The sequence below is a fragment of the Lithobates pipiens genome, unplaced genomic scaffold (assembly GCF_037356315.1).
Source record: "Lithobates pipiens isolate NorthernLeopardFrog02 unplaced genomic scaffold, aLitPip1_a1.2 Scaffold_35, whole genome shotgun sequence".
Taxonomy (NCBI): domain Eukaryota; kingdom Metazoa; phylum Chordata; class Amphibia; order Anura; family Ranidae; genus Lithobates; species Lithobates pipiens.
The window spans coordinates 8,501,701-8,517,900 of NW_027507811.1; the positions used below are offsets into that span (position 1 = coordinate 8,501,701).

Consider the following 16,200-nt stretch of genomic DNA (forward strand, 5'->3'; position numbering starts at 1 on the left):
GAACGCTTCTTCAGGAGTATACTTCAGAGGGTAATGTGTGTAGATACCTCTACAAAGAACAAATAGTAAATGAGCAAGCTAAAGAACAAACAACATATAAATAGTAAAGATAGCATGGATTAGAACATGTGCAAGGCCCAGTTCAGTTCTGCCATAGAAATGGGCCAGTTCAAAATCCAGCAATCAAATCAAGTAATATAGAACAAATGATCCCCAGAACATTCCTGTATAAGATCCATAAAAGTTCTCTAACCTGATCATTTACTATTTGTTCTTTGTAGAGATATCTACACACATTATCCTCTGAAGTATACTCCTGAAGAAGCGGTCACACCGCGAAACACGTCGAGATTGAACTGACATAGGACTAGATCCATGGTCCTCCTGTCTGGGTGGACATACGTCCATGTGTCGAATTCCTCTTCAGAGATTTAATACGGTGTATTATATATTTCCCCTCGTAGGACCTTTTTAATGATGATTTTTTTTTTTGTCTTAAATAAATTTATACTTTTTTTTAAAAAATACGTATGTGAGTCTTTGCTGTGCCATGAAGAGTCCATAGTTGCCTCAAACCCTCTGCCTCAATTTTCAAGTTGATTGGATGACGGTACGTTATGTTTTCGGTTTAGAAGCAATATTATTATTGTTGGGGTTTGAGTTGTGTGTGTTGCAGTGGTGGGGGTTCATCTTCCATCTCCCAGACACCAAGTAGCCAGTATTTGGCCAATGTTGCCAATGTGTCCTCTTCCTCCTCCTCTAATCCAGCCGGGGCCAGTAAAATTGGTGACGAGGCCTCATCTTTGGTTTTATCCGTATTTGAAACGACACGAAGTCCCACCACAGGCCTCGGTGGGACCAGAACATGGTAGAAGAGCTCAGCAGCAATAACAGTCTACATATTGGAGATATGGCCCCCAGGCTTGGTTTGGTAGACATTGTCCAGCAGAAGGACAGCTAATTGAACAGGCCTAAACTGAGGAAGTCGTGGAAGATGTTTTTCAGCAAAGAAATAGGTGTAGCATCTGAGATACAGCAGTGACAAAACTGACAAGGCTATATTGGTCTACAGATGTGTCCTGCCCTAAATTTGTGTAGCCCTGGTGGACTTGCTTGTCCTCAACTACATCCCCATGCAATAAATACCACTTTTACGAGACTGTCTCTTAACCCCTTGTATCCCCATCCTAACATTGTACAGTAAATGCAGTCCAGATAATTATCCATGATCAATCCACAGAGAAACCTGCATAGATCACGTGACCTCATCAATGAGGATGGCGAAGGACAGAAGTCACATGACTGAGAAGATACTAAACCTCACCCTGGAGATCATCTACCTGCTGACCGGAGAGGTGAGGAGGATTCTGGGAGGTCACATGACATCACTCTTATCTCTATTAATAAAACACAGACCTGACCGGAAAGGTGAGGAGGATTCTGGGAGGTCACATGACATCACTCTTATCTCTATTAATAAAACAGAGACCTGACCGGAGAGGTGAGGAGGATTCTGGGAGGTCACATGACATCACTCTTATCTCTATTAATAAAACACAGACCTGACCGGAGAGGTGAGGAGGATTCTGGGAGGTCACATGACATCACTCTTATCTCTATTAATAAAACACAGACCTGACCGGAGAGGTGAGGAGGATTCTGGGAGGTCACATGACATCACTCTTATCTCTATTAATAAAACACAGACCTGACCGGAGAGGTGAGGAGGATTCTGGGATTCTAACATGATGTTCCTATTGGTTCCTCAATACAGAGATTTCCTCTTGTGAAGTCCGGTGATCATATGACCATCACAGTGCCTCCATGTGACTCCCTAAAACCTGAGAGACACAACATGGAGAAGATTCTAGAAGTCACCAAGAAGATGATGGAGCTGCTGACAGGAGAGGTGAGGAGGATTCTGGGAATTCTGGGACATTATCCAGTAACAGACAAGGGATGTGTCTGGATGGTGACTGTATCATTGTGTGTGTCAGGTTCCTATAAGGTGTCAGGATGTCACTGTCTATTTCTCCATGGAGGAGTGGGAGTATTTAGAAGGACACAAGGATCTCTACAAGGACGTCATGATGGACAATCAGCCGCCCCTCACATCACCGGGTAAGAGGAGACTTTATTGTAAAGGAGAGAGCAGTACGGAGGCTCCACCTAGATCCCCCATCATCTGATAAACACATAGAAACAATGTATTCAGTCAGTGTGTGTGTTTCCTACAGATGGATCCAGTAATGGGAACCCACCAGAGAGATGTCCCCGTCCTCTGTATTCCCGGGATTCCACACAGGAAGGTCACACCATCCCCCACCATCATCAGGTAGATGATTGACAATTATTGGTAGTTATCATTTATACACAATCATGTTTGTTATTATGAATGTTTTATTATATATTTAGAGTGAAAACCTCAGAGATTATGATATTGTTGTTAAAGAAGAGTATAAGAAAGAGGATGAGGAGTATGGAGTGATGACAGAGCTTTCTGAAGGACACAAGGATCTCTACAAGGATATCAAAATGGAGCCACCTAATATCAGGAACCCACCAGAGAGATGTCCCCGTCCTCTGGATTCCACACAGGAAGGTCACACCATCCCCCACCATCATCAGGTAGGTGGAGTTGAGGGTCGGGAACATAAAGTGATTGAACACTCTGACATGTGGAGATGATGTGTGGACTCTACAAGATGATATTTTCTATGTGATCTCACATCATAAATACTTCTATGTTACAGATGTTATTTTCTGCCATTCTGTTGGTTTAGGGTGAAGATCTGATGAAGATGAAAGTTGAGGGTGAAGTAGAAGAGACGTATGTGAGGGATGATCAGCAATATACGGAGGAGGCTGGAATGACGAGGACATTCATAGAGGAGGACACTCCTACAGAGATCAGCACAGGTGACCCATCATATATTCTTCTCTTATCTCTGCTCTGTTACTGCTCACTGATTGGTCCAGAGTAGGATTAGAGCTGAGTGATATCAGAAAATAATAGGGTGATACCAGTCACCTCCCTGTACTGATATCTGTTTTTGGGGTTCAGCTGTCAATATTTGGTCGTGTTTAATCTCTACTTACAGTAGCACAAATGTGATAGTTATCTTTCTAGGACAGTGATGGCGAACCTTGGTACCCCAGATGTTTTGGAACTACATTTCCCACGATGCTCTACTACACTGCAGAGTGCATGAGCATCATGGGAAATGTAGTTCCAAAACATCTGGGGTACCAAGGTTCGCCTTCACTGTTCTAGGAGAACATCCTGCAGCAAACTCCTCCCAGTGCTGCATATCACCAGAAGCCTAGGCCTATAGTCACTTGTTCTATGGTAAACCCTCAGAACTTTGACCCTCTTGTCTATCAGAGGTCACATGACCCAGTGCTTAGGCTTGTGGTTGTGTGAAGAGCATGGACCTCCCAGCCCCCATTGGTTCCTGCTCTTCTGACAAGGCTGTGTAAATGTAGAAGTGATCTGGGAGGAGGACCAAAGGACTGAAGAGGGGGGAAAAGTCCCGGCTGGTTGGGACCTCCACAGAGAACATCTCCTCACTCATATCTACCTGATCCAGATGGGATCTTGATGGAAGTGAACTAACCCTCTCATATCTATTGATGATGTTTTTATATTTTTCCAGGACACGCCATGGAGAAACCCTCAAAGGATCGTCTCACTTTATCTCCAGGTTGTAGAATGGAAGATGAGGACATCACAGGAGATTGTGGAGGAGAAAAGACAATGATCTCCACTATGGATGGTGGACTTCACAGTGTGGATAGACCATGGAATCCCTCAGACTCTGAGCAACCTCGTACTGTGGGGGACGGGGCCGGAGTTCAGGGAGAGGAGACATTTTCCTGTCCTGAATGTGCGGAAAGTTTTGGTTCTGAATTAAGTCTTTCCGTACATTGGAGCTCTCACTCTGGTGTGAAGCGCCATTCCTGTCCTGAGTGTTGGAAATGTTATTCACGGAAATCAGAACTTGTCCGGCATCAGCTATCTCACAGAATTGTGAAGCCGTATTCCTGTCCTGAGTGCGGGAAAGGTTTTTCGGAGAAGTACAGTCTTTCCAGACATCAGAGGATTCACACGGGCGAGAAGATATATTCCTGCCCCGAGTGCGGGAAATGTTTTTCACGGAAGTCTTATCTCTCTGAACATAAGAGGTGCCACACGGGGGAGAAGCCGTATTCATGCCCTGAGTGCAGTAAGTGCTTTTCACAGAAGGCCCATCTTAACACGCATCAGAGATCTCACACGGGGGAGAAGCCGTTTTCCTGTCCGGAGTGCGGGAAATGTTTTGCAGACAAGTCTAGTTTTCACAGGCATCGGAGGTCTCATACGGGTGAGAAGCCACATTCCTGTTCTGAGTGCGGGAAACGTTTTTCGCAGAAGTACAATCTTTCTGAACATCAGAGATCTCACAGAGGGGAGAAGATGTACTTCTGCCATGACTGTGGTAAATGTTTTTCAAGCAAGGCCCAACTCTCCATTCATCAAAGATCCCACAGAACCCTTAAGGTGTATTAGTGTCCTGAGTGCGGGAAATGTCTTCTATATGGAGCCTATGTTGCCGTACATCGGAGATCTCTCACTGGGAAGAAGCTCACCTTTGATCTACACCTCAGAGCGCTCCTCTGATCTTCTTCCAGAAGAACATTTGTGAGGTCAGGCATTGATGTTGGATGGGAAGCTCTAATTCATCCCAAAGGTTTTCCTGTGATCACTTGCAACGGGGAGTCCTGTTCATTAAGGAAATTGTGGACCAGCTATAGCGGAGGTTAAATTACATTTAACTTTCCCCTATTGTATATAGATTATTGTCAATTTTCTTCAGCTATAAAGGATAGCTAGCATTTGAATGTGTGTATGTATGTAACTCTATTAACAAAAGTATTGGGACACCTGCCTTTACACGCACATGAACTTTAATGGCATCCCAGTTTTAGTCCGTAGGGTTCAATATTGAGTTGGCCCACCCTTTGCAGCTATAACAGCTTCACCTCTTCTGGGAAGGCCGTCCACAAGGTTTAGGAGGGTGTCTATGGGGATGTTTGACCATTCTTCCAGAAGAACATTTGTGAGGTCAGGCACTGATGTTGGATGGGAAGCTCTAATTCATCCTAAAGGTTTTCCTGTGATCACTTGCAACGGGGAGTCCTGTTCATTAAGGAAATTGTGGACCAGCTATAGCGGAGGTTAAATTACATTTAACTTTCCCCTATTGTATAGAGATTATTGTCAATTTTCTTCAGCTATAAAGGATAGCTAGCATTTGAATGTGTGTATGTATGCAACTCTATTAACAAAAGTATTGGGACACCTGCCTTTACACACACATGAACTTTAATGGTATCCCAGTTTTAGTCCGTAGGGTTCAATATTGAGCTGGCCCACCCTTTGCAGCTACAACAGCTGCTTCTGCGAAGGCTGTCCACAAGGTTTAGAAGTGTGTCTATGGGAATGTTTGACCATTCTTCCAGAAGCGCATTTGTCAGGTCAGGCGCTGATGTTGAATGAGAAGGCCTGGTTCTCAGTCTCAGCTCTAACGCCGCGTACACGCGATTGGATTTCTCGTCGGAAAAAAGATATGGCGGCTTTTCCTGACTGGATTCCGCTCAAGCTTGGCTTGCATAAAGACGGTCACGCAAAAGTTCGCTGAAATTACGACCATCAAGAACGCGGTGACGTACAACACTAGCCGAGAAAATTAAGTTCAATGCCTCGGAGCATGCGTCAAATTGTTTCCGAGCATGCGTAGGAATTTTGCATTTCGGAATTGCCACAGACGATCGCATTTTCGGATAGGAACTTTTCCCCGAGCGAAAAATTGAGAGCATGCTCTCAATCTTTTGCTGGCTGGAATTCGGCCAGCAAAAAGACAGTTGGAGCGTACACACGGTCGCATTTTCCGATGAAAAACTCTCATCGGTCTTTTGCGGGCCGAAATTCCGATCACGTGTACGCAGCATAAGTGTTCTATCGGGTTGAGGTCAGGACTCCTCCACCCCAAACTCTCTCATCCATGTCTTTATGGACCTTGCTTTGTGCTCTGGTGAGCAGTCATGTTGGAACAGGAAGGGGCCGTCCCCAAACTGGTCCCACAAAGTTGAAAGCATCAAAATGTCCAAAATGTCTTGGTTTGTCGACGCCTTAAGAGTTCCCTTCACTGGAACTAAGGGGCCAAGCCCAACCCCTGAAAAACAACCCCACACCCCAAAGTTCCTCCACCCCAAATTCGCTCATCCATGTCTTTATGGACCTTGCTTTGTGTACTGGTCCAAATCATTTGGTGGAGGGGGGATTATGGTGTGGGGGGTTGTTTTTCAGGGGTTGGGCTTGGCCCCTTAGTTCCATTGAAGGGAACTCTTAAGGAGTCAGCATACCAAGACCGAGTTCTCTGCACTGCAACTAAGGGGCCAAGCCCAACCCCTGAAAAACAACTCCCCACACCATAATCCCCCCTCCACCAAATGATTTGGACCAGTGCACAAAGCAATATCCATAAAGACATGGATGAGCGAGTTTGGGGTGGAGGAACTTTGGGGTGTGGGGTTTTTCAGGGGTTGGGCTTGGCCCCTTAGTTCCAGTGAATGGAACTCTCATGCTGCATACACACGATCTGACTCTCCGACGGGAAATGTTGGATGTGAGCTTGTTGGCGGAAAGTCCGACAGTGTGTATGCTCCATCGAACATTTGCTGTCGGACTTTCCGCCAACAAATGTTTGATAGCAGGTTCTCAAATTTTCCACCAACAAAACTTTATTGTCGGAAAGTCCGATCGTGTGTACCCAAGTCAGTTGCACAAAAGTTCGCGCATGCTCGAAATCAAGCAGAAGGAGCCGCACTGGCTATTGAACTTCCTTTTTTTCTCGGCTCGTCGTACATCTTTTACGTCACTGCGTTCCCACGTTCGTAATTGTTGGCCAACATTTGTGTGACTGTGTGTATGCAAGACAAGTTTGAGCCAGCAACCTTCAAACAAAAATCCATGGTTTTGTTGGCGGAAAGTCCGATCATGTGTACGGTGCGTTAAGGCATCAGCATACCAAGACATTTTGGACAGTTTTATGCTCCCAACTTTGTGGGAACAGTTTGGGGATGGCCCCTTCCTGCTCCAACATGACTGCGCACCAGTGCACAAAGCAAGGTCCATAGAGGCATGGATGAGCGAGTTTGGGGTGGAGGAACTTGACTGTCTTGCACAGAGTCCTGACCTCAACCTAATAGAACACCTTTTGGGAAGAATTGGAGCAGAGACTGCGAGCCAGACCTTCTCTCCAACATCAGTGCCTGACCTCACAAATGCTCTTCTGGAAGAATGGCCAAACATTCCCATAGACACACTCCTAAACCTTAACTATATTAAAAGATAGAAAGATAGAAAGATATATATTTCACTGGTCCTAAGGGAAGTGAATATTAGATTCCAAGCACCTAGTTACTTAATTGCATCAATTAAAAATCATTGTATACGTTTTGAACTTTCCAGGGATCACTACAAATATCTCTTCTGTTTGTGAGTGAACGCTAAAGTACTCAGTATTGACTTCTCCTGTGTTTGGTGTTTGGTGAGTGCAAGTTCTTCATTCAAATAAACTCCGGTACAAACAGATTTATATATTCAATATCAATACAAGCATTAAACGGCATCCTGTGTTACAGCACGTCTCAATTTTCCTTTTATTTCTCATATAATATAGAGTATAATCCAGTCCTGCAGAGTTATATTACAGTTTATTGAGCAAAAATTCAACGACCAGGAAATTATAGCTGAAGAGTCCCCTAGTGTCACACTGCACCATTCCCTGCCTGTCATTGACCCTACCTGCTGTGAGTCCATAGTCTGCTCACCCTCCATGTTCTCTCCATAACTGGCTGTTCCATAGTTGTGTGCACAGGGTGTGCCGGGGGTGCCTAGGCACACCCTAATCACCCCGTACAGTGCTGATTTTTCCCTGCTTCCTGGCACCCCCTGTCTCCCTCCTGCAGTGCTGCGGGGAATGTGTCAAGATAGAGAGCGGGGGAAGGGGCTGGTAAATATTTCATTTACCGACCTATTTCTTTTCTGAATGAACATAGTGAGTGATCTGTACCGGTCGCTCCTGTGTTAATTCTTAACTGAAGCATAGTTTACCATGCTTAAGTTTGTGAATGAACAGGAAGCTGCTCAGTACAGAGCACCTCCCATTAGTTCACTGTCCAGCGCAGCTGAGGCTGCAGAAAAAGGGACTGGAGAAGCTCTGTCCTCAGGCCTTTTATCTGTTTCAAACTTGAGACATGTTTAGACCCCTGATATTTCACCAAAGGGGCTCCTAAAAAATTATAACAAAAAACTATGTAGCAACCTTTAGCTAGGTGCTAGTGTACATAGTTGTTAGTGTAGGGAAATTTGGCCTGGCTGAGAGCCAGGCCTGGGTTGAATCTGGGTTAGGGCTGGATGACTCAGCAAGCAGCAGCTAGGGGGAACTCCCCCCTGCTCTCTGGAACCTTGGAGAAGCTTCCAGAGGTAGAGGGTGGAATCTGGGAGGAGCCGCTTGGAGTATTCATGAGACCCTTTAGCAATGCTTAAAGTGGAACATTAGAAATGTCAAGCTCCATTAAATACCATGTCTGAGGCCGCGTACACACGCGGGGACTGTTCGCTCAACTTTGTCCGCTGAACAGTGTTTCGGCGGACAGTCCGCTCGTGTGTGGGCTTTCAGCGGACAGTTTCAGCGGACAGTCTGACGAACAAAGTTTTTCGGAAATTCCAAAAAACTGTCCGCTGAAACTTGGTTTGAGCGGACAGTCCGCCCGTGTGTAGGCTTGTTCGTCAAACTAAGTCTCGCGCATGCTCAGAAAGAATTTACACGCCGAAGGTTGCATTGCAGTGTATAGGACGTCGTTTTCTAGTCCCGTCGTACGTGCCGTTCACGTCATCGCGCACGGTTTCAGCGGACTGTTCGTTCGTCGTGTGTGGGCAAGTCCGTCCATGCTAATTTTGAGCGGACTGTCCGCTGAAACTGTTTGACGGACAAAGTTGAGCGAACAGTCCCCGCGTGTGTGCGCGGCCTCAGAGGTGCCTTCCCTCTGCCTGTGATTTTTATATCCTACAACAGCAACACTGAAATTTACACAGGAAAATGTGCGTTTGAGTTGCCGGCAAAGAGCCAGTTCTGCTTCTTTTTCTTTGCAAGCAAACTGCTGAGGGTTCAATTTATATAAACCAGACCCTTTTTCCTAGATGAGGGTCTGCTATAGATGTTAATAGGGGACACCAACACAGAAACAAAATGGGGTGGGGGCTTCTCTAAAATTCGTACCTGGCTGTTTAGGGCTGGTATGATTTTTTTGGAGACCCCACAAAAAAAAAACTGTAAGGTCCTCTTAGAATCTATATCAGACTCAGAACCACAAGAAGAATCAATAAAAAATATATGGGGCCTCCTAATAGTCCATACCATCCATACCTATATTCTGAGCATGAAGCCTGGTTGGCGGCTAAGAAAGGGGGGTTAAAATGTGCCAACCCTCGTGAACCATACCAGGTCACATGCTCTCACAGCATGAGGTGTACCTTGCCAAGAGGCAAAGTACCTTGTCTCCATTATGATGAGGACAAGGGCCTCTTCATCATAACCCTGGCCCGGTGGGTGTGTGTGTGTGTGTGGGGGGGGGGGGGTCTGTGGCCAGGGGGCTTATCCGTTTCTGAAAAAAGAGCATGCCCCCTCAAAATAAAATCCATACTAGACATTTATCTGAGCATGTAGCCTGGCTGTCAAAGAAAGAGAGAGGACAAGTATGCACTCCTCCTCCTGAACTTCCCCAGCAAAGAACCTTGAACCCATGTTGAAGAGGACAAGAGCCTCATCATCGCAACCCTGACTTTGTGGTTGTGGGGGTCAGTGTGTGAGGAATCTAAAAAAATAGCAAGTGGTCCCACCCAAAAAATAATTCCTATTTGAGCATTCAGCCTGGGAAGCAAGGAAAGAAGGGGAACGAGTGTGCATCCTACCTGGCCACGTGCCCTCAACGTGGGTGTGTTCCCTTGCAAAGAGCCTTGAGCCCACGTTGAAGAGGACAAGGGCCTCTTCCCCATAACCTTGGCCTGGTGGTTGGAGGAGACGGGGTCATGCCATTCATATGAATTTCCCTCATTCAGAGATTGTGTCGTATTCAGGATAAACAATAACAGAACTCTATTCTTAAAGAGGCGGAGGTGCCAAGCCTGTGTTGGACCATCTTTACGGCTGGCAGTGTCCACTAGCTGAAAGGGCAGCAGTGACAACATTTTTTGGCAGGTGTCTGTTTGGCTTCTGGATGAGGGAGCAGCTGAGAATTTGGGGCTTCTTGTGTACCAGGCAATGGATGATAGAGGTCTGGTATTGGAGGGAGCTTGGAGGCAACAAGCTGAGAGAAGAGGAGGCTATGGAAGAAACAGAGATGTAAGATACTAGGGATGGGCTGAATTGACCCCTGTTTGGTTCGCACCAGAACTTTCGAACACAGCGAAATTTCGGAACCCAATTAAAGAACCCCATTAAAGTCAATGGAACCCGAATGTGAAAAATCAAAAGAGCCCATTTTGAAGGCTTATATTCAAGTAATTGGGCATACAATGGTTATAAGGGTCCGGGTCTTGCCCTGAGGGATATGTATCAATAAAAAAAAGTTTGTGAAAAAAATACATTTTCCCTGCAAGCTGCCTTTATTGTGCACAGCAACAGCTGGCGAGCCAGTGTGTACAATGAGGCCACGATGTAGTGCACTGGGAACAAGATTAGAGATTTTTTGGATACATTCTGGTGTCACTTTGACTTTGGATAGAAGTAACGAGTGGTCTTTGGGTGTCGTGGCGCCTTCCCACCGTAACCCTATAGAGGTAATCTTGATGAAAGCAAGAATTGTCCTTGCTGTAAAAAAATGCAATGATATGAACCTGTCAAACAGGTGCTGAAAAATTGGTCTTTGGGTGTTAATTGTGTTATACCAAAAAACATTCTTCCAGATGAAATGATTGAACACCCTCAAAGCTAGGCAGCCTCAAAGTCCTGTAGAGATTCCACATCCCAAAAAGACTTAGTGACATCGGCATCAGGGGCTTCATAGTTGGTAATTCAGAAATAATACATTTTTATAAAAGTCAAACGGTCCATGGAGTCTGTGGACAGACGTGTTCTATGATCATTGATCAGTAACGAAACCTCCTGCAGCATTAAATGCCCGTTCTGAAAGTACGCTGAATGCAGGGCAGCCCAACAACTCAATAGCATACTAAGCAAGTGCTGGCCAGTGGTCTATTCTCATGACCCAGTAAGCCAGTGGATCGTCAGCTGGAAAGCTCTCTATCTCTGTTTTGGCCCCGAGGTAATCATCCAGCATGTGATGCAGATGCTGCCAATGGGATGTGGAAGCTGACAGCCCTGGGCAGCGAGGACTAAAAAAAATCAGAAATGCCACACTTATGTGGATACCTTCTCCAAAGCTCCTCTCTTGACTCAAAACTATGTTTTCCATGACACTGTAACCTACTGGAGTCAGGAAAAACATTCAATAAAATCCTCTTTAACGTGTCCTCAGGAGATTTTATCTTCTGCACTCTCTGTGGGGATGGGATGAGTTCTGAAACCTTCCCCTTATAATGGTGGTCAAGGAGGGTTGCCAACCAGTAATCATCCTGCTCCTTTATGCCATGTATTCTTGGGTCCTTTTGCAGGCGTTGAAGCATGAGGTTGCCCGTGCACCTCAAATTTGCAGAGGCTTGAGAAGCAGACTCCTCGGGTCACTCAGGATGACAGCATCTGGAACTTCCTCCTCCCAGCCACGTACTACTCCCAAGGGTCCTGGGGTTGGAAAGCCATCACTTACAGATTGATGCATGTCTTCCGCATCTTCCTATGCCTATGTCTATCAGCCTATGAAAGTCCCAGAATCCTCCTCATCATCCTCCTCCCCTCTCTCCTCCTGTGTATTCTGTGACATAGGAATGATGGTGTCTGGATAAAGTGGGCCTCTTGCTGCTCTGCCTCCAGTGCCCTGTCCAAAATGCCACGCAGAGTCTGCTCCAGCAGGAACACAACAGGGATTGTGTCACTGATGCATAGACTGTCATAGCTCACCATCCTTGTGGCCTCCTCAAATGATGATGATGCAGTGCATGCATCCTTAATGATCAGCCATTGGCGTGGAGAAAAAAAGCAGAGGCTGCCTCAGCCTGTCCTCGTGCCATACTGGCACAGGTACTCTTTGATGGCCCTCTGCTGCATGTATAGCAACTGCAGCATTCCCAAAGTTGAGTTCCACCTGGTAGGCATGTCACAGATCAGGCAGTTTATGGGCAGCTGGAATTCCAGCTGAATTTCAGCCAACTGAGCACTGGCTGTGTACAGGGCTGAACTGGGACAAAAAATTGGCCCTGGACTTCATCCAGATCAGCCCACTTTAATTTTGCAAACAAGCACAAAAACAGTATACAAAACTATACGTAATTGTGCAAAAAAACATAAGTAGCATAACAGGTTGAACTGGATGGACTGGTGTCTTTATTCAACCTTACTAACTATAAGGAGTCCTCACTAACCTCTTTTATTATTTCACTTATTTTCCTCTGTAATTTTTCTCATATCACTGCGTGAAGTTGAGGGCAAGCCGCGCAGCCATTACTTTGTCACTGAAACCGACCCACTGAGCCATCGGCCCACCGGGAAACTCCCTGTAGTCCCAATAGCCAGTACATGCCTGGCTGTGTATGACCGCCTAACCTAGACTCTTCTGGCCTGCTTTAGTACATCTTGCAACCCTGGGTACGTACTTAGGAAATGCTGCACCACCAAATTAAGGACATGTGCCAGGCATGTCACATGTGTCAACTTTTCCTGTCTAAGGGCGGACAGGAGGTTTAAGCCATTATCGGATACCACCATTCCTGGCTCTAGCTGGCATGGTGTGAACCACCTGTGGGCCTGCCCCTGCAGAGCTGCTCTGATTCGGTGTGGTTCCTGTCCCCTAAACACACCAGCTGAAGCACTGCATGGCACCTTTTAGCCCGACTCTGGGAATAGCGCTTTGAATGCTTAGGGGGTACCTGATGTTCACAGGACAATTCTGCAGAGGAGGGCATGGAGGAGGATGAGGGGGTAGAGCTCACAGGTCTGGCATCAACATCACCAGCTTTATGGAGACGTGGGGGCACAACAAGCTGCAGCACCGAGTCCTGTCCTGCATCCTTTCGATTTGCCAGCAGCATTACCCAGTGTTCTGTGAACGAAATATATCATCCCTTCCCAAGGTTGCTGGACCACGTGTCAACAGTAAGGTGGATTTTACATCTGACTGTCTTGCCCAACGATGCCAGAACATTCCCTTCCAGCTGATGGTAGAGAGATAGAACAGCCTTTACATGAAAAGTAGTTGCGACTGGGAACCTGCCATTACGGTACAGCACATTGTGCGAATTCACGAAAGGGGGCAGAATTCACCAGGCTGAAAGGCAGAAGTCGGAGAGCCAACAGCTTTGACAAGCTTGCATTTATACGCTGGGTATGTGGGTGGCAGGGATTGTATTTGTTTTTCCACTGCAGATGATGGGGCAGAGAAATTTGCTGGCCACAGTCTACAGCTTGTGGTGTGCTGCTGGCAGATGTGCTGCTAGGACCTGGAACACCCTGTGCTATACCATTATCCCTGTCAGTGGAGGCTGCTGAAAGGTAATGACTTGTTATCGCAAGGGCAGACTGAAGTGGGTAAGGAGGAGTTTTTGCCATGTTTGATGTGCCTTAGACACAGTTTGCAGATAGCAACAGTGTGATCTGCTACAGATGTGCTAAAAAAGGCCCGGACAGCTGAGCTTTGGGGAGTGGGTCGGGAGATAACAGCTGCAGAATGTGAAGGAATAGGGTGGCCGCTCTCTACTCTTTCTTGATGTTGGCCTCCTTGGGGTTGTGCCGCCTCACCTTCAGCGTTGCAATATCCATATTCGCACCCATTAACTATAACCTGTAAAGGGAGGGAGCCCTGTTTATAAAGGGATGAAGAAGGAAAATGACTTACTGGGTACAAGAGGTGCCTTGATGGCATCATAGGGCCTGCAAAGCAATATGGGGAGGTTTTTGTTTTATCAAGGTAGAGATTTCTTCTCCAACAACTTTTGCCTAAACATCTCTACATTAAAGCGGAGGTCCACCCTAAAATGGACCTTCCGCTCATCGGATTCCTCCCCCCCTCCGGCGCCACAATTGGCACAATTCAGGGGGGAGGGGGGTGCAGTTACCTGAATAATCCAGGTAACTGCACCCACTTCCGGGCTAGCTCTCTGCGGAAAGGAGCGTACATTACGCCCCTTTCCGCAAGTGCCCGCCCCCTTCCGCAAGTGCCCCGCTGCCTGCTGGGAAACACATAGATCCCAGAGGCAGCGGGGACCGTCCTCATTGCGCAGCGCGGCTCGCACATGCGCAATAGGGAACCGGGAAATGAAGCCGAAAGGCTCCATTTCCTGATTCCCATACCCAAGATGGCGGCGGCAGCACTCGAGTGCCGATCTAGAGATCGGCTTCGGGTGCCGACATCGCGGGCGCGCTGGACAGGTAAGTGTCACTATTTTAAAAGTCAGCAGCTGCAGTATTTGTAGCTGCTGACTTTAAAAAAAAAAAAAAACGCAGAGTCCCGGCGGACTCCCGCTTTAAGAATTACAAAAATAATTAAAAATATATATATTTCACCACAAAATAAGTTCGACCAAAATACTGCTTTTTACCCTATAATACTATATATTTCTATCCCCCTTGGTGCGAGTGGAGATGACCCCATCTGTAAGCCCCCGTACACACGGTCGGAGAATCCGTCGGAATGTGTCCTATCAGACCGTGTTGTCGGATAATCCGACTGTGTGTGGTCTGCATCGGACTGTTTCCATTGGAATATCCGTCGGACCAAATTTTCCAACTTGTTGGAAATATTTTACGATAAACTGGATCCGATCGGACATACTCCGATCATGTGTAGAGAATTCCGATCGGACAAAGTGCCGCGCATGCTCAGATCAAATTTCTACATCAAAGCTATTGGCTACTAGCCTGAATGTAGTCCCATCGTAACGAAATTACGCCATCACGTTCTGAAAGATCGGATTTTTTGACAACTTTGTCCGACCGTGTGTATTCACCAGTTTCGGACACAATCCGACGGACAAAATCCGACTGATGTTGGTTGGCAGAATGTCCGACCGTGTGTACGTGGGCTTAGGATATACAGTACATACACACACAGCACAAGGCCGCGTTCACCCTACGAGACGTTTCTCGGGGATGCAGTTCCTCTGAGTGCCACAAGGTGGTGATCTCACTCCTACTCAGACAGGAAGTCTCTATGGAAGACAGGAAGTGATGTCAGATACAGACAGGAAGTGATGTGAGCTACAGACAGGAAGTTCCGGGTTAGTCAGGAGAAAGTAGAGGAGATGTCGCTGGAGATGGCAGCAGAGGAGGTAATATGACAAGCGTGCTTCATATATAAGATAGAATTTGTAGCAATAACCCCCGAAGGAGCTGCTGGTTACTTTTGGGCTTACCGTTACCTTCCGTTCTCCTTGTTGCACGTCTAGGGGATGTCCCATGGTAGGTGGCCAAATAACTCGAGACTGACAATAGATCCACTTGAATGGTTTTTATTTGCAAAACTCAAACAATTGAACAGTCTTTCAACTTGGGATCAGAGGGTTGGAAAGGAAAGTTCAGGTACTCTTATGCCGCGTACACACGACCAGACTTTTCGAGGGATTAAGTCTGACAGACTTTCGATGGAGTTCTGACGGACTTTACGAATGAGCAGACTTGGCCACACACAATCACACCAAACTCCGACGGATTCGAACGTGATGACGTACGACTGGACTCGAATAAGGAAGTTCATAGCCAGTAGCCAATAGCTGCCCTAGCGTCTGTTTTAGTCCGTCGGACTAGCATACACACGAGCGAATTTCTCGGTAGGAACTGGGTCCGGCGGAGTTCTGGCGGAAAAATTTGAAGCATGTTCCATTTCTAAAGTCTGTCAGACTTTTGCGAATCAAAAGTCCGTTACAGCCCACACACGATCGAATAGTCTGCCGGAATCATTCCGTCAGACTTTGGATGTTGAAAAGTCCGCTCGTGTGTACGGGGCTTTAGTGTCAAAGTAAAAAAAATCATTGAAGAACTTGCTTAC

General features: G+C 46.5%; 3 protein-coding genes across 4 annotated transcripts in view; all 3 read left to right on the plus strand.

Annotated features, from left to right (window-relative positions):
• The window catches only part of LOC143956009 (uncharacterized), a 36,071-nt gene extending 33,923 nt beyond the window's left edge, over window positions 1–2,148 (plus strand). The window contains exons 2-3 of one of the 2 annotated variants that reach the window (XM_077466138.1): window positions 1,241–1,355; window positions 1,775–2,148. In XM_077466138.1, coding sequence (XP_077322264.1) covers window positions 1,272–1,355; window positions 1,775–2,125 — 435 coding nt within the window. In that variant the 5' untranslated portion in view covers window positions 1,241–1,271 and the 3' untranslated portion in view covers window positions 2,126–2,148. The remainder of the gene's footprint in view (window positions 1–1,240; window positions 1,356–1,774) is intronic. The other variant, XM_077466139.1, reaches the window with a different exon arrangement.
• A 94-nt stretch (window positions 2,149–2,242) lies between these two features.
• LOC143955472 (uncharacterized) lies at window positions 2,243–2,984 on the plus strand. The gene is made up of 3 exons (XM_077465514.1): window positions 2,243–2,335; window positions 2,416–2,628; window positions 2,784–2,984. The coding sequence occupies exons 2-3, from the start codon at window positions 2,488–2,490 to the stop codon at window positions 2,982–2,984; spliced, it is 342 nt and encodes a 113-aa protein (XP_077321640.1). The 5' UTR covers window positions 2,243–2,335; window positions 2,416–2,487.
• Window positions 2,985–3,380: 396 nt separating this feature from the next.
• Window positions 3,381–6,163, plus strand: LOC143955863 (uncharacterized). The gene has a single exon (XM_077465981.1). The coding sequence runs from the start codon at window positions 3,665–3,667 to the stop codon at window positions 4,547–4,549; it is 885 nt and encodes a 294-aa protein (XP_077322107.1). The 5' UTR covers window positions 3,381–3,664; the 3' UTR covers window positions 4,550–6,163.
• The last annotated feature ends 10,037 nt before the right edge of the window (window positions 6,164–16,200 follow it).

What these genes read in the sequence shown, in the direction of transcription:
- LOC143955472 (XM_077465514.1), top strand. Translation starts at nt 2,488, where the DNA reads ATGACAGAGCTTTCTGAAGGACACAAGGATCTCTACAAGGATATCAAA. An exon ending in CCATCCCCCACCATCATCAG is followed by an intron (nt 2,629 to 2,783) that starts GTAGGTGGAGTT and finishes CTGTTGGTTTAG; the next exon opens with GGTGAAGATCTGATGAAGAT.
- LOC143955863 (XM_077465981.1), top strand. Translation starts at nt 3,665, where the DNA reads ATGGAGAAACCCTCAAAGGATCGTCTCACTTTATCTCCAGGTTGTAGA.